The sequence below is a fragment of the Mytilus galloprovincialis genome, chromosome 13 (assembly GCF_965363235.1).
Source record: "Mytilus galloprovincialis chromosome 13, xbMytGall1.hap1.1, whole genome shotgun sequence".
Classification (NCBI taxonomy): Eukaryota; Metazoa; Mollusca; class Bivalvia; order Mytilida; family Mytilidae; genus Mytilus; species Mytilus galloprovincialis.
The window spans coordinates 18,201,820-18,220,925 of NC_134850.1; the positions used below are offsets into that span (position 1 = coordinate 18,201,820).

At 31.8% G+C, this 19,106-nt stretch overlaps 1 protein-coding gene across 6 annotated transcripts in view; it reads left to right on the plus strand.

The window, feature by feature from the left end:
- Window positions 1-3,154: 3,154 nt before the first annotated feature.
- LOC143057323 (leucine-rich repeat-containing protein 34-like) overlaps window positions 3,155-19,106 on the plus strand; it is a 28,322-nt gene continuing 12,370 nt past the window's right edge. The window contains exons 1-7 of one of the 6 annotated variants that reach the window (XM_076230620.1): window positions 3,155-3,264; window positions 11,607-11,735; window positions 13,330-13,344; window positions 15,148-15,192; window positions 16,437-16,626; window positions 17,996-18,079; window positions 18,607-18,735. In XM_076230620.1, coding sequence (XP_076086735.1) covers window positions 11,620-11,735; window positions 13,330-13,344; window positions 15,148-15,192; window positions 16,437-16,626; window positions 17,996-18,079; window positions 18,607-18,735 — 579 coding nt within the window. In that variant the 5' untranslated portion in view covers window positions 3,155-3,264; window positions 11,607-11,619. The remainder of the gene's footprint in view (window positions 3,265-11,606; window positions 11,736-13,329; window positions 13,345-15,147; window positions 15,193-16,436; window positions 16,627-17,995; window positions 18,080-18,606; window positions 18,736-19,106) is intronic. The other 5 variants (XM_076230621.1, XM_076230623.1, XM_076230622.1 and 2 more) reach the window with 5 other exon arrangements.

Consider the following 19,106-nt stretch of genomic DNA (forward strand, 5'->3'; position numbering starts at 1 on the left):
CCATTCCGTCAAAAATTACTCAGCTGAAAGGCCCTAAATGGAAAGCTACCCCTGAAGTTACAGTCTTACTCAGGATGTGTAAAGTTATTTACAACAAATGGGCAGACTTAGGGAAACCAATTGGCCATCCCTTATCTCTTGAACTAAAAATCCATAAAAAAAAGCTTCGTCAACGTCAGCGAATGGAACAAGCCATCGACAGAAATACCATCCATAATAAAATTATGAACACCTCTAGCTCACAGATGTTCCACAGACTCATCAGAAGAAATTTGGGTGATAACTCCCAATCTGCAATAAACTGTATAAAAACTGATGAAAATGAATATCTTTTTCTGGCTAAAGACCAAAGGAAAGCTTTCGCAAACTATTATGAAGATTTGAGTGCCCCTAAACCGGAACAATTTGATGATTTATTTGTAAATTTATGCAAAATTCGTCAAAAAGAAATGTTGAAAACACTCGAAGACCAGGAAATACCGTCTGACTATTTTACATCAGCTGATATAATCAAAGCCATTGAAGAATTAAATATGAATAAAAGTCCTGATGAATTTGGATTATGTGCTGAACATCTCAAATTCTCCAAAAATGAAATAGCTCCTTATCTTACAAAACTTTTCAATAACATAATAGAAACTCTAAAGACTCCAGGCACTTTCAAGACTGGCATTCTCTTCCCCGTTTTAAAAAAGGACAAGGATCCCTCTGATGTCAACAGTTACCGTGGTATTACAGTAACCCCAGTCATAGGAAAAGTTTTCGAATACTGCATTCTACCTAAACTCAATCTGCAAAACATTACGAACTTACAATTTGGCTTCACTAAAGGCCTAAATCCTCTCATCTCTAGCTTCATTATATCGGAATCAAAATATGATCAAACAAGGAAAAACAATGAATTTTATATGGGTTTCTTGGATGTTAAATCAGCCTTTGATGTGGTACAGCATGACATTATCCTAGATAAATTATTAGACTTAAATATTCCTTCTTTCCTTTGGCTGGTAATTAAAGATCTATATTCTAATCTCTCAACAAAAGTGAAATGGCAAGGCGATCTTAGTGAAAAATTCTCGGTCCACCAAGGTGTACGACAAGGTGGGATTTTGTCTACTCATCTCTACAAAATATTTGTACAAGACCTACTTTTAGAACTAGAAAGAAACTCTCTAGGTTTAAATACTGGAAATATTTTTGTTGGTACTCCTACATGCGCAGATGATATGGCTTTTATTGAAACAAATAGAGACAATCTTCAAATTATGCTCAACGTTTCGGAAAGATATTCTAAACAACATCACTACAAAATTCATCCTACAAAAACAAAAATTGTTACATGTGGAAAGGTTACAAATGCTGACTGGACTCTATACGATACTCCGGTTACAATATCAAAAGAAGCAACTCATTTAGGTATAACTAGAAGTTGGAAAAAGGAAGGAGAAATAAATGTGGCCAATAGAATAAAGCTCGCAAGACGAACTTTGTATGCATTAATGGGCTCTGGGGTGCATGGAACAAACGGCTTAGATCCAGTAACATCTTATAAAATCTACAACACATACGTTCTACCAAGACTCCTTTATGGTTTGGAAGCCATTCCTCTAAATAAGACTAATATATCACAGCTGGAATCTTTTCATAGAAAGAATTTAAGACATTTTCAATCTCTTCCTCAACGCACGGCTATAGCTGCAATATATCTTTTAATTGGTGGATTGCCAATAGAGGCTGAACTACACAAAAAGCAACTGTCTTTCCTACATAATTTACTGTCTTCAAATGTACAAAGAGTTGATGATATCATCATCAGACAAATGTCGGTCAACTATGACAACCCGAACAGCTTCTTCTCAAAAATTCGAGAAATCCTGTTAAAGTATGGACTGCCTCCAATTCATCTTCTCCAAGAAACTCTTCCCTCAAAATTGAAATGGAAATCTCTTGTCACGAAGCATCTGAACACATACTGGCAAAATACTCTAAGGGACGACGCAGAATCTAAATCAACTCTAAAACATATGGATATTGAACATCTTCTTGTTGGCAAAAATCATCCAGTATGGACTATATTTGACAAGACAAAAGCCGAAGTTCGGAAAGCTATTATTAAAGCTAGAATAGTTTCAGGAACCTTTATTCTGAATTCTGATCGAGCGAAATTTAATCAAGCACCTTCTTCAGTCTGCCAACTATGTAATCTTTCTGAGGAAAATATCCGTCTCATTTTCTCCAGGAGTGTCCAATTTTATCAAATACTAGAATTACATACTTTCAACCAATCAAGACATATGTTACTCAACATATAACAGCTGAAGTCTGGCACAGTGTCTTTCAATCTAAATCAAATATCATCAGGCTAATTATAGACTGTAGGCATTTTTCACAAACACTAAGAGACGACAAGATAATGAATATATGATAGAAACCAAAACAAGGGAGATGTGTTATAAACTGTATATCAAACGCTTAAAGTTGCTTGAGGCAATGGATGGTTGACGGTCTGAAACAAACAGTTTTTATTCCGTATAAGTTGTGTTTTAACGTTTATAAAAGACACTCGGATTTTATGTGTAAATAGAAAGAGTTTTCTTTTACTGTGTATTATACTGGTGGATATTAACTTTTAAAATATATATAACATACATATATTTTAATGTGTAAATAAAACTTTTACTTGGAGATAATCCTTGGTGTTCCTTATAAAGGAAGCTAATACGGAGAGAAGAAGAAGTATGGTTCAATTTGGTCAAAATAAGGTAACAAAAATTGATGAAGATTTATGTATTTGCATTTGAATAATTCGACTTCCGATTGAATCCGTCTTCATTTATGATAAGTATGCACATCAACATGGATATCCCGGTTTTTTTTATAAGACAATAGAAAATAAATAAATGTGGTGTATATTTACTGTCTTCTGATTGGTTAATAGTATTACTTTATTTTCAATGTTGTCATTTTTTATGGCGACACGCACACTCTGACGTTGTATATCCATACACCAACATCTGTTGACGTTGTTATTGTTCAATTATTCAATGTGAAGAGTCAAAAATTAATTCTCATAGAAAAAATATTTTTAAGTCCGTTCATGTTTATACACTCTTAAGTTGGACTTTGGGTATTTTGTTAGACATTATTCTTCGATTATCGCCCTTGTTAGCAATCACCTGCTCCGAGAATTCACGAGAAAAACTGTTGTAGCAACAAACGCTGGCGGGGAACCCGAATTTTAGAGTTGCTGAATAAGATTGTACAGTAATAAGATAATTTCTAACACACTAAAAATAGCTTTTGGGTTTATTACTTAATCCGTCAAAATTTCATGATGTGAACTCTGCAGTTGTTTCCTAAATTAGTTGATCAATACCCGCGGTTGCTTCGTATGACCAGTGACAGGGTTACGAAATTTTCACAATACCTTTCCTTAATGTTCTTGTTTGGTGTTAGATCATCAATAACCTCATCATTTATTACATCCATACATTATTTATACTTCCGATATAACAATTATAAAATGTTCAGAGGGTCATGTTGACACAAACATGGTTGATGAGGACATGAAAAACGACCTAATAAGTTTCTGTTCGCCCTATTTTAACATTACTATACTCCTTATCACTAACTGTGAGTTCGTGGTCTAGTGGTTAAGACCGATGGCTACAGTGCTGAAGGTCCCGAGTTCGAATCTCACTAAAAATATCAGTACATCAGAAGGGTAATTTTCACCCTCTCACACACATCTCTGGTACCCACACCGGAGTTTAAACTAGAATGGGTACTTTGGGGGCCTCGGTAGGTCAAAGTTGTCCCCTACTTTGACCTGGAGATCAATCTTCTGATATCTCTCTGGTTTGTCTGTTTCCACCAAGTGGCCGGGTGGTTCTCTCTGAGAACTTCGGCTTCCTCCACCATAATAACAGACTTCCCGGTGTCCTACACGCTCCCTTGGGCGGTGTTGGGTGGGGATTGTTCTGGTGGTGGGATAATATTGTAAAGGACACATCTCCATTAATCCTTAGGGAGTGTACATGGATCCGCTGTACCAAGTTGCAGTCAATCAAGGGGTGCATCTAAATTGGTGGAATCTCGAGTACATACATACTAATCCCGGCTGACCCGGACGCTTCAACTTTTGACACACAACAATCACTTTTCCATTGTGGCGTCAGATATTTTGTTTTATGACGTCAAAACTTTACGGGAACCTGTGTGATATCCAGTAATGGCGGACAAATAGCGATAAGGTCTATTCAGGGGCATTGAAGTTGAATAAACTCATTAAGAGAGTTAAATGGTATATATTCTTGAAATTTATGAAAACAAATTGAAATATTGAAAAGTTGATGGCTTGTTTTAGATTATTATATGTTGAATGACATAATATTAATAATCACTGATAATTCTGGTATCCGTAGTTCAAGTCCCAAACCTATCCGGCCCAAAGTCAATCCGGCCCCATATTGAAATAATGAATAATCTAGATTGGCAGAATCATTTTGCGCAAATTACAGTTTTGAAAAGGTATCTTTTTATTTTTTCTGTTGGTATAAACTGTGCCACATTTACCGTTTTGTTGTTTTGTTTTTTTTTACCTACATTGTATATCACACTTTAGATTAAGCTGAACATCAAAATGAAGAAAACCCATCAACACATAAACTGTTAAATTATGTCCTTCATCATAAATTAGTGCAATCGAAAATACCTCCTTATTTCAAAGACAAGTCTGTACCAATAATTTCTTATACCTATACCAAACCTATTGCAACTAAAATTTTCAATTACAAACGCGTTTTGCAGGATCTCGATATTGACGACTTCAAGTCTAAACCTCCTGATTGCACTTGTGCTAGTTCCAAATTCACATATAATCCTGCTGGCCACGTTATTACCGGTGACCTTAACATTGTTAATAACACTTCTCTACGAAATGTGTTATCGAAAGGTCCCAAATATCGTGAGCCTAAATCCATCAATTGGAAATACAACTTTAAAATTTTGATGGATTCAGTCGAGGATTATGCCAGGCAATGGGCTAAGCGCGAGAAAGAAGACGTAGACACTCTTTCCGAATGGATTAAGGCAGTGAGGTCGTTGATACAAATCAGAATTAAGAAACTGAATGGGTCCATCAATGCCCATGCTACGTCAATCTTTAAAGACCCAAATGTTGCAAAACACCTATCCGACCTCCATGACAAATATGTTGTTGTCCCTGCAGATAAAGCCCCAAATAACATCGTTTTTGTGTGTAAAAGTCACTACATCAACTGCTTGATAAACGAATTAGGTATTGACAATTCACTTGGTAACTCAACATATACCCTCACGACACTTACCAAAGAGGAAATCCTGGATAATCATAGGTCTGTTCTATGTTCCTTTGGAATTTCAACCAAAGATGAAGAACTGGATCTTCCATCACTGTATTGGATACCTAAACTACATAAGTGTCCTTACAAACAACGGTATATTGCTGGGTCTTCCAAGTGCTCCACGAAACCTCTTTCTAAATTATTAACATCTATTTTATCAGCAATCAAAGACGGGCTTCAAAGTTATTGTGAAACTGCCTATTCTAGAGGTGGCGTGAATCAGATGTGGATACTTAAAAATTCAAAAGATCTTTTAGAGTACATACAATCTAACTCTCTTTCATCTTGTAACAGTATTAAAACATTTGACTTTTCTACCCTGTACACAAGTATTCCACATTCCAAACTAAAAGACAAATTGAAAGAGTTGATATTACTTTGCTTCATAAAAAAGAATGGCCAACGTAGATACAAGTATCTTGTCTTAGGGAGGGATAAATCCTACTTTGTAAAGAATCACTCTGATTCAAACAAAAAATTCTCTGAAACTGATATTATCAAAATGCTTGATTTCTTGATTGACAACATATTTGTTACGTTCGGAGGACGTGTTTTTCAACAGACTGTCGGCATTCCAATGGGAACAAACTGTGCCCCTCTACTCGCCGACTTGTTTCTTTATTATTATGAGGCTGACTTCATGCAGGAACTTAGGAAGAAAGATAAGAAGTTAGCAATATCCTTTAACTCTACTTTCCGCTATATAGATGATGTTCTTTCACTAAACAATTCAAAATTTGGTGATTATGTGGAACGCATCTATCCAATCGAACTAGAGATAAAGGATACTACAGATACAGTTAAGTCGGCTTCATATCTTGACTTACATCTAGAAATTGACAATGAGGGTCGGTTGAAAACAAAACTTTACGACAAAAGAGATGATTTCAGCTTTCCAATTGTGAACTTTCCATTTCTAAGTAGCAACATTCCAGCAGCACCTGCATACGGGGTATATATCTCCCAATTGATACGATATTCCCGTGCTTGCATTTCCTATCATGATTTTCTTGATAGAGGTTTGCTGCTCACAAGGAAGCTATTAAACCAAGAGTTCCAAATGGTGAAGTTGAAATCATCCCTTCGTAAATTTTACGGACGCCATCACGAGTTGGTTGACCGTTATGGAATAACCGTTTCACAAATGATATCGGATATGTTCCTTACGTCGTAACTACAATCCCCTTCCCTTTCATGAATAGGACCTACCGAATTAGACTATTTACCGGATTTGTAATCACTTAAGCAACACGACGGGTGCCACATGTGGAGCAGGATCTGCTTACCCTTCCGGAGCACCTGAGATCACCCCTAGTTTTTGGTGGGGTTCGTGTTGTTTATCTTTAGTTTTCTATGTTGTGTCGTGTGTACTATTGTTTTTCTGTTTGTCTTTTTTATTTTTAGCCATGGCGTTGTCAGTTTGTTTTAGATTTATGAGTTTGACTGTCCCTTTGGTATCTTTCGTCCCTCTTTTATGGATTATAATTTTTCACATGGAAAGATGTCTCATACATGTTAGTATGTTGTTTAAGAAAATAAGAGTTTTTAATAAGTTTAATCAAATCATCAGTCTATAATTGGTTTGTTTATTCAACAATTGTTTGATGGTTGTGAACTTAGGTAATGCCACTTGTAATCACCTATCATAACTTAAATAGTTTTCAAAACTTTAGTATATCTGGGAACAGTATATCTAACAATATAATTTCTTCAGTTTATTAATTCTGTGCAAGAAAATAGTATTCAAATATTGTGCTCAAGAATTTTAATAAGAAGTACACTGCAAAATGTAATGAAATTTACAATTCATATATATATATATATAATGGATATCTTCATTTTTATTCCTTATAAATTTTTTTTTTTACTTGGGCCAGATCGACTTTAGATATGGGGCCGGATTCACATGGGCTGGATCGACATGAAAGCGGTAATTCTCACTCATTGATGTGGATTAATAATAAAAACAAACGTTTTGTTTTTATTGACTAGACAGCTTGGATTTATTAAAAAACAATGATATATGAATTGAAAATCATGAACAGGATTTACAAATATGTTTATCATACTTCGACACTAGTTTCAGTTTAGTCCAAATAATTATGACGTCTTGGAAGGCTATTTTGAAGTTTTGCTTTGACGCCTTCCTGCATCAATGTACAGTCAGGGGTACTACTTGTACGAGTTATTTTTATTTACTTGAAGAAGTAAAAAAAAATATACACATATAAGTAAATTAATAATGTTTAAATAATCTCCCTTTAATTTACTAAAAAATTTACCTGTGTAAGTAAATTTTTCTTACAATCCTACAAATATTCTCAAGTTTTGAGATGTAAAATCAGGGCTTTAATGATTTTGCCCAGGTTAGCTCATATCTTTTAATTAGAGTTCAATGTTTCATCTCATTAATTCAACAAAGAAACTGATTGTGCAAAGATCTTAAGTACATGTATTTGCACAAGGCCTTCAAAAATTGCTCCTTGGGGGCTTGTAAATGAGCAGTGTTCTGAAGATACACAATGTACACAAATGTAACAGACAAATAGGATTTTCATTGCCCATGAAATTAAACTTAAATGTTTAGTAAAGACATCTGCAAAGGGCAGATAACTTAAAATTGTATTAGAGCAAAGAAATCCTAAGAATTCAATAAAAGAAGATAGGATGACTTTTTTACTTATACATGTACATGTACAAGTAAAAAAATCTGAATGTCTAAGGGACATAACTCAGCCAATATTTTTTTTTACCTACATGTATACAAGTAAATATAATTCTTTTGTATAAGTAGCCTACAAATTTACTTATATAATTAATATTACTTCTTCAAGTAATTAAAAATAACTTGTACAAGTAGTACCCCTGACTTATGTAAGGCATCAAAGAATAAAAATATGATAGGCTTTCAAGATGTCATAATTATTTTGACTAGTCTCAGTTATAAACTGCATAAATTGACTTAAAACTATAAGTTATATGGTTTGCTACTGCATGACCTCCTATGGCTCCATAAAGGGTTAATAAAATCCATAGGGGGTGAGGCCGTAGGCTGAGTCCCCTATCATGCCTATGGATTTTACTAACCCACTATGGATTCATAGGGTGGTCAGTTGTGAACCGTATAACAAATTTATCGCATGCAGGACTTTTATTGCTGCGTTTTGTAGAAAAATAATATAAACAATGAAATACAATAACATTAATACATGACATCACCATCAACAGTCGACGTGACGTCATGAACCCCCTAAGAAATTTACTAACCCCCTACAGATCCATATACCGTATATTTTCGAATTTAAAGCGCATCGTTTTATAAGCCGCACGGCCGTTTTTAGGGGGGAAGATTGTTTTTGTCCTTACATAAAACGCACCTGAATATTAAGCGCACACTGAAGAAAACGTATATTTATTCTACTGACCTGATAGTGTCATGAATATTTTCTCCTTTTGTAACTCACACCGTAATTTGTTTCATTTCTATTTTCAGATTGGTGAGAAAGTTGAGAGTATTTTTGAATGTATTTATTTGTGTCATATTAAAATAAAAAATCTTAATAAAATAATTATACTTTTCTCATTGTTTTAATTATGCCAGTTTCGTTTGATGTTTTTTGTCAACAATGGCCATGTGTTGACAGCTTGGGTGTCCATTGAACCTTGTTGTTTTGATTAAAATTAGTATGGTATTGATTGCTTGTTTATTGTTTGAATTGGCATTAAGGATTTAAATTAATCTTAAAAATGTATGCATGAAAGGTCACCCAAGCCATAAAACTGCCATTGTTTACCTTGATTATGACCTACTTACCTGTACCCACGTGTGAAAACTGTTCACCCAAAAGTCAGATTTTTTTTTAATTAAATCAATCTTAAGAATTTTATTGTTGTCTATAAAATAAAAGTCGAAGTTCTGAAAGTAACAAACATTTTTCAATTTTAATTTGGATGAATACCACAAACAAAACAATTTACTTTTTGCAAGTCATTGTCTATTTTTAAATGAAAGTGTTATGAGCAATGACAAGGGGAATTAAAATAAGACGGCAATAAATAAATGTTTTAACAGATTAAATTATAAAAATTAGTATTCTTTTTTTTTTAGTTTAACATCCAATAATATTTCGTAAAGATATTTCGTTTTGAAACACAATAAAACGACAAACAGTTACTCCTCAGTATTTTATCCTGTTTGGTACCTCTTTTCAAACACGATTATCTCTCTTTGTTTATGAAGCACTTTAAAGTGTCGATTTAAGCACATGCATCACCATCGTCATTTAAAGAAACTTGTAATATTGGCAAGACACACAATCACTTTCTTTATTATTTCATTAGAAAATTTTATATTAAAACACATTAAATCAACTAACAACTACATATTTATGATAAATACACAATTAATATCCTGTATGGACACAGTTATCTTTCTTTGTTTACGAAATGAACACTAACACATTGTTATCGACTTCCTGTAAACCAACAATGATTGAATGAAATAAAAACAAACGATTTAGTAAATATATTTATTTATTCATAACAAAATATGACACATTAACAATTTATCAAGTCACTGCAAGCACTTGACAATCTGACTGTCTCCAGAAAACAAATCCAGATATTTTTTTTTTCACCGTCGTCCTGAAAACAGAAAATAATACATACATAACACGCACCCGAGTATAACACGCAGGGACAAAGACCGAGAAAAAAACCTGCGGCTTATTTAACGATTTATACGGTATATGATCTTTATAAATTAAACACCAAATTAGACTTTGACCCCAATTTCACATTCCACTCAGACTGAACATAGAAAATTATAGTGCGAGTGGGGTATCTGTGTACTTTGGACACATTCTTGTTTGAATTTGCTATTTGCTTTTTATTTTGGTGCAATACAGAGACAGAAACTGAAAGCAGTGTCCCTTCAAATCAGGAGATTTGCATATATAATTTGTTTGTGCTCCATTTTCACTGATTGTATACATTTTTCAGCTATCTGTACCAATATATGCTAATACTAGTAATACATGTAGCTAAATGGTTTTTCTATATTTACAATGTACATGTGCCTTACAATGATCAATGACACTTCTGAGTCTAGATAATTCACTTTTTTAACATTTATTTCATTCTACTTTCATTCTTAACAAGCTAAAAAAAAAAGTGGATTTTCTAGACTCAGAAAGATCCTTGTTTATAATTTACATGTACATTTTTTGTAAAAGAAATGAAGAAGATACCAATTAGCTATCAAACTCTTTGCAATAACATTGCTACAAAAACACAAATAACACAAAAACCAGGCCACAAAGCACAATAAATTAATTTATTTCATCCCAATCAATCTGTCAATAACAACAATAATGATTTTCAAACATTTAACAAGGGGGTCTCGTTGGGGGGGTTCTGACCCCGGATCCCGCTTACTGTTTTGTCAAATTCCTGTATCATGCTTACACTATGTACAAATGTATGTAAGCACTTTTCATTTTTTTGTAATTCCCTGTGTCCAATAGACTTCATTTCCCGTTTTCATGGCACAATAATTTGACTTTTACGTGTCACGCTTACAAAAAATCAGCAACCCCGCGTCATGCTTTGTGAATACCATAAAACATTTTAACATTCAATCAACTAATTACAAAACAATATTTCATTTTAAAGTTCACAAAACTTTATTTATGAAATTATATTTATAAATATGTGAATAAATACATTTTTAAAAAACATCTTATAATTAAAACTTACAAGTATTGAATTAAGAAAAAAAAGAATTTGGATTCAGCAGTATCTTTTTTTTTTAGATTAAAATTGTATATTATCTGAAATACTGTCTGATTTTACTTTTCAATTATAAGAAATAAATTGTTCAAAATTAGTTAACACTGATCAAATTCAATATGGAACTTTCATAATAATTATATGTACAATCAATCTTTCATCTTGGTCTGCAGTCTACCATATTTTTTCTTTAATATTAGATAGGGATATTCCATTAAAATGTATGTGGGTTGGTAGGAAAGGATTTTCAAAAAATCCCATCAACCAAGACCCATTTTTTAGATAATTTAAATTTGCATAATCATTGATAATGGTGATCGATATTCACATACTGAAAAAAACATCCATGACCCAGATTTAATAATTAAACAACCTTTCTACCCCCCACATACATTTTAATGGAATAGCCCTTACTTTTTCATCTTGTTGCAGGGTAACATCAAAGATGTCAGACATCCATTCAACAGCATACAGATATGATGCAGTGTGTACAGAATTAGGCAGACAAGCACATCCTTACATTTTGAAAATGTTTGAAAGGGAAAAAGAAGACACTGTATTGTATGTATTGATAATATATTTTCTCTCTTTCAATAACATTCACTTTTAAACAAAAAATAAACATGATGTATAACAGTTTTGATTTCCCATTTCATAAATGTATTAAATTTAGTAAGAATATGAGTTATTCCCCTTTCCTAAGGATACTTGCCATGGTATACTCCCATAAACAGCAAAGGATTAGCAGTTTTTTTGGTCTGTCTTCTGATTGGAATGTTTTGGTGTATATTTATTTTATTTAAAGTCGGTAGCTATATATAGGATGCACAATTGCAATAAACATATATATGGGGGAGGATAAACTAACAAATCCAGCTCCTTTCAATTTCTAATTCTACCTTTAATAAGCTCTGATTTGAATGTGACATTTTCTTTTAAAGTTTTACCCATATCATTCTCCTACTAAATAAAAAATTACCATCCCTCAGAAATGATAATGAATTACCTTATGGAGTGTTTTAAAAAAAACTAAATCCTGTAATATGTTCTGTATCCTTAAAGAAGGGAAATAACTCATACATTTATTGAATTGAAAATTCATCAAGTTACAGCTAATTCACCTTTTCAGAATCTAAAGAATCATGGGTAATTTCATTATTCGTATCCCAAAATGAAAATAACGTCACATCATTGGTTGAATTTCCATTGTTTTTGACATTTTTAACCAATCACAACGTTTTGGTGTACACTTTTGAAAATATTACCCAGGATGCAGTAGATTCTGAAATGGAGAATTGACAAGTGCTATATATCATAAAAAGAATGAAACTGCTTTTAGAAGAAAAACTATGTATTCTTGCTTTTAGTATTACACAAAAAACATGATAAAACTAAATTCTTTAGAATTTAACAAAACAGACTATTATTTATACTATTCATTTTCAGCAATTGATGGTCAGAAAAATCTCCACGGGTATATTGATTTTTAAGCTTTATACATGTAAGGGGAAACATTTTATTGTTCGTGAATATTTAGGACGAATGGTATGGTGCCTTTATTCTTCATCATATAAGTGTTTGATAGAGACCCTGTGTGGTGATGATATTAAAAAGAAATGTATTCAGGTTTATAAATAAAACTACCAAAAGAAGAGTTATTTTGAAGATATAAAAACTATGAAATGTTTGAATTTACAACACACATCTGGATGGAACAACTTTGTATGGAAATCTATCTGAAGCCTATTATTTTAAAACATCTATGTTAACGCAAACAAAAATTTTACATATTAAGAAAATGTATATGACTAGATCTCACCTTTATTCAAATCTAATGTTTATTATGCATAATGCAGCAGAAATGTTTGATTAACAAATGAGCATGCTTCCCTTTTACCTTCTTTTTTTTTAATAATTTATAGTATTTCATCAGTTTTAACATGTTAAAGCAATAATAAATATACATATATTCACAGTGTTTGTAGAAATTATATAAAAAAATAAAACTAGTGCACATATCAATTTTATTTTGTACTTTTATTTACAAACCTTCAACAATAGATGAAAATATTATTATTTGTGTTAATACATTATTGTGTGTCCACATTTTTTTGTGACATTAACTAACAAATTCACAATATTCACCGCACTACAGACGAAAGAAAACTGGGTAAGTATAGAAGTGTGGTTACCACAAACACCATTCACTTCTATTTATAACTACGGTCTGATTGCTGGTGTTTTGAAAATCTCCTGATTTATTCCTGATCTTACTTCTATTTAGATTTATTCATAATTGCATTAACTAGAAAATTGATAAAAAAAAAATTAACCTGGAACCAAATTTTTCAAATAATGTAAACATTTAATACCAGTTTAGCAGTAAAGGAACTTTCTTGCCTACCTCAGGCTCTTGTTAAATTTAATCTTAAAAGTAATTCATTGATGACATTAACATAACAATTTTCTGTACCAGCTGATCATGGTGATGCACATTTCGATAATAAATGTCTCTTCAGTTAATCTTGAGGCCTCAATATTTGCAAATTCAACGCTTATTAAAAATATATGAGCTATAAAATATACTAAAAAGGACAAATAGTATAGCCATTTGGCTGGACACTTCAAAGCTTTGCACGAGGGAAATATACAATGTATTCCTTAATTTGAAAAAAATCTCTAAAATTTTGATAACTCAATTTTTTTTGTTTCATGCCAATTCCAAAGTTCTAGCTTTTAAAACTGGGCTGGTGATACCATCATGGTATAACAGTCCACCAGCAGAGTACTGCAAAGACCCAATAATTGTGATATCAGGAGAAATTTGAAACACCAGTCACTAATATGCAATCAGTCTGTTTATGAATTAACAATTCTCACATTTCACAGTTTTTAACACTGTAACCAACCTTCTATTGTTTGAGTGTTACTCTGTTATATTATCTTTACTCCTAACAAGGACAACCATTTGTCTGACTTCTTCTTACTTAGTATTGAATTATGTCATTTGACAAGCAGTTTAAAGATAGCAGCATGTACATAATCAACAGTAAAATGCATGTGCATGTAGATGAATGACATATATAGGTTAGGAGTATGCTGGTTTATCACATGTTTTCTAATCTTATAATATATATTCTTTTTTTCATAGCTTTTGAAAGAAAAAGGTGTTAATTTTAAATGTATGAAAAATTTAGGGAGAATAATTTCCTGCAAAATTTTCAATGGCTTATATCTTGAAAACAAGAACAGTCATTTAAAAGGCTTATAATTTTGAAACAGATGAGCACACACACGACATCCTTAAATCATCCATCAAGCAATTACAAATAGCACTAGGAAACTTTTATATTTATCTAAGCTTAAGGTCATTATAATGATTTTAAATGGATTCAATCCATTTCAATGGTATTTTTAAAAGCAGTACTAGTGTAGTAACATTTTTATGCCATAAAATTATGCCTGAATATGTAAATTAAATTTTGGAAAATGTTTGATTTAACCAGCAATTTTATTACTTATCTGAGTATGTTATATGAATGAGTTATATTTAGTCATCTGAGTAATTAATGTGCATGAGTTATATTTACTCATCTTTAAGCTCTATAACATGCATGCACTAAACTCTTTGTTACTGTTTTAATCTTAGATTGTTTAACAAACGTCATTAGGTGACTGCGTGAGTGTAGAGTATGGATGCTCTATAAATGATATGTGATTATTTCCTCAGAGACACATAACATGTCTACAGGATTTTTCCATGTATGACAAATGTGGAGGGGGGACCCATGGGAATGCCTTGAACTATTTTTTGTATATATACTTATATATATAATTTAAGAAAACGGCTCATTCTGTTATGATTGCTGAGGAATTAAAAAATACTATGTGTCACTCTGGTGGTTTATTAAGTATTTTAAATTTTAAATTAATTTTGATTTTTTTTTTCTGACATTATAAAATATTTTATTAGTGGTGGTAGAGTTGGTTCAGGTAGAAAAAGTATTAGTACCGACAGGTGAGATCACATGACAGTCACATGGTTTTGTACTTCCCATGATAATGCAATTTGTTCACAGCACATAAAATTTGATTTTTAAAAGAATTTCCAGATTGACATTTTCAAAACCCTGTCACTTGAAAGGTAAATTGCACTATTTTTAACATGGAAATAAGTTTTTATCTCAAATTTTTGCAACTTAACAAGTCAAAATTATATTTGATATCAAAAAAAGTTATTAAAAGAATGATATTCAAAATGATTTACAATTATAATCAATAAACAACATGTTTTAAAAACTTATATATATATATATATATATATATATATATGAGTGAGAGACAAAAACAATGGTGACAGTATTAGTTGCTGATAATCTAAATCATTTCCATTGGAACCTGGCGGATATTTGTCTCATTGGCAATTATACCCCATCTTCCATAATTTTGATATGCAATTATATTATATATAGTAATTGTTAACTTTTTGTACTCATTGTCTTGTAAAAATTGTCAAAACAGTGCATGTACAGTTTAAGTGGTAACTGTTACATATAAAGTTTAGATAAAATAATTTTCATTCTAATATTTCCTCGGTAAGATATAATTCCCTTTTAACATGTAATGATTATTTAACTCTTAACAATGGTTTGCAGGCTGAGGTCGTGTGGTGAAAGGTTTATGTTAACTAATACAGAAGACATGATATATAACTCCATAATTAACAAATGCTTTTCTGTAACACAATTAATTTTCAGCCTCAGAAATTTAGAATCTTATAATAAATATATGCCATATATTTGAAAAAGATTGCAAAATTCACAAATAGCATGTTTGCTTTTTAACAGTCAAAGTATATTAATAAAGGTTTGAAAATAAACTGAATTGTTTTAATACTGTTATTCTTTATTATCCTCTTTAAGTAATCTGAATTAAAAGTTCATCAGCAAAAATGATAGTTTTACTAATTTCATGTATTTGATAGTTCATCTTTTTTAACTATCTATATATCTTTATGAACATTTCCTAATTGTGAATTTAAAATATTAGGGTATGATATGATTTGAATATTTTTATTACCTTTGATATATTAAAAATAGTTGATAATAGATAATTTTAACCAGTGATATTTCAGTATAATTATACAATATATAATATTATATCTATTCAAACTGTTTTAGTACTTGTATTACATCTTAATGTATTTACACTTTCAATAATTGAATAACCAATTAATGTCTTCATTTACTATGATAATTTCAGTGATTTCAAAGACCAGATGCACTTGTATTTGGCGGGAAACAATAACTTGTTGACAGACAAGCGTATAGAGGACCCAGATTGTGAAGCATTGTACAAAACTCTACAGAACAATAGCTATGTGACCAGTCTAGATCTACGTTACAATCTTATTACTGATGAAGGAGCTAAGTTTATTGCTAAACTCATTGAGGTAAGACATCATGTGACCAGTCTAGATCTACGATATAATCTTATTACTGATGATGGAGCTAAGTTTATTGCTAAACTCATTGAGGTAAGACATCCTGGAGACTAACTGAGGATTCGTTTATTTTCATTGGTTCCTTAATTTTCCTGAACGAGAATATTTTAGGGATGTTTGATTTTTATGTTTTTCCATAGCTTAAGTCTACATGCATACCTGAGCTAGCTATATATATATATATATATATATATATATAGCTATAGTCTATAGAAAATTAAAAAAAAATTAAATCATGGTTTACAAACAAAATCCACAAAAGATGGTATAACATGTTAGAGGTATATACATATAAATAGATCCATTCCCATCTGGGATGAAAATTTCACGGACTGAATTTTCGGCGCTCCCTGGACACCATTTGCGAGTATGGTCTTAAGGAAATGATGATAGTCCGTTGGAAGGGGACGATAAATGGCTGACCGGTGTTAAGAGAGAGCCATATCTCTTGCACTTTAAAAAGACACCCTTGTAGATTTCGAAAAAGAGCAGGCTAATGCCTCTACAAGGCAGCACTCGCACCCGCAGGGATTAATATAAGTTGCAAAACTTGTTTCCCAATCCACTATAATTAAATATATTTAAACTTAACTAATAGATCCACAGTATATCAGGAAAAAAGAGAAGAGATTGATACCAATGGGACATTCAAAATCATAAACTGACAATGCCAAGCCTTAAAAGAAAAATGAATTCACAGTAAAATCAGGACAAAAGACTTAGAGAGGAGAACAATACCAAAGGGACATTCAATTAGCAAACTCTTAAGTCAATAATAAACTGACAATGCCATGGCTAAAAAAGAAAAAGACTAAAATGATTTATCTAGATGCTATTTTTCGATTTGTGAAACTCCATTAAATAAATTCCTTACTTTAAATTAGTTAAATGTTTGCACTATGATTTTGTCTGAGTCTATGAGATTTAGTATTATTAATAGACTGGCTTACATTAATGCTATCTTTGGGAAAACAATTGTAAATGTTCTGATTATTATTCATGAATATTGAGTTATACAATTAGAAGGACAGATTTTTAAAAACATTGAGATTCCTTTTTGTAAATATTATATATATACTTCTTTCAAGACATAAAAGAAATTTTAGAAACTTAATACACATGGTGACTATGTAAAGAAATATGGGTACAGTACACTACTTGAAATCTTGACATTTCAAAATCTTCATATGAATAATTCAGAAAATTTCGGCATTTGGTTGATTAAGAATTTATAATTCAACAATAAAGGGGAGATAATTATATTTTCATGAAAGACAATTACAGGGAGATAACTGATTATCTTTATATCCATTTTCAGGAAACAACAAAGCTAACAGACCTAAATTTAATGTGTAATGAGATAGGAGCAGTTGGAGCTGAACATATAGCAAAGGCATTATTGGTAATTATAAAAAAAAATAAAAAATATGACAATAATGAATGATGGTCATAAGGGGTACCTACATGACTAATAACTGTAAAAATTCTTGTCAAATAATGTTAATGGTAATTTTTGGTGTATGATGATAAAAACATCAACTAATTTTGACGAATCACATTAACCTTTTTACAAATATGACGGTAATGAAAATTATTTGAGACCTCTGACAAACCATGATAAGGACATTTTACCTATCACGGTAAAAAATTTAACCAATTTGACGCTAATGGTAGCCGTAAATGACTATTTGGCGCCTGACGTTTAAGGGCATGACAGTGATTAACTACCTCATGGATGAGAATCCTATATGAGTAAACACCAAAAACTAAGGCACAGCTCAGACTACCGTAGAAATGGGTCATACGTTACCCTGTCAATGGTTGATTTGAATTTTTCATGTCAATATATTGATAATTTTGTGATTTGATAATTTATGACTATCTGTCTGAAACTAAATAATTAAATTTGACTTAAAATTTTTATTGCAGAAAAATGAATCCTTGAAAACACTAAGAATGACAGGAAATAAAATGGGAAACAAGGGAGGAATGTGGTTTGCTCAAGCTCTCCAAGTCAATACTACACTAGAGGCACTGGATGTTGCAGACACAGATTTAGTAAGCTTTGCTTGATGTATTTACTATAAGTGATACTTTATGTGATATATATATATGATATTTAATGTCTGATTTTGTATGTTTTTATGCCCCACCTAAGATAGTAGAGGGGCATTATGTTTTCTGGTCTGTGCCTCCGATTGTGCGTCTGTTTGTCCGTGTGTCTGTCCGTTCGTCCATTCGTCCGTTCAGGTTAAAGTTTTTGGTCAAGGTGGTTTTTGATGAAGTTGAAGTCATATCAACTTGAAACTTAGCACACATGTTCCCTATGATATGATCTTTCTAATTTTAATTTCAAATTAAAGTTTTGACCCCAATTTTACGGTCGACTGAACATGGAAAATTATAGTGCGAGTCGGGCATCCATGTAC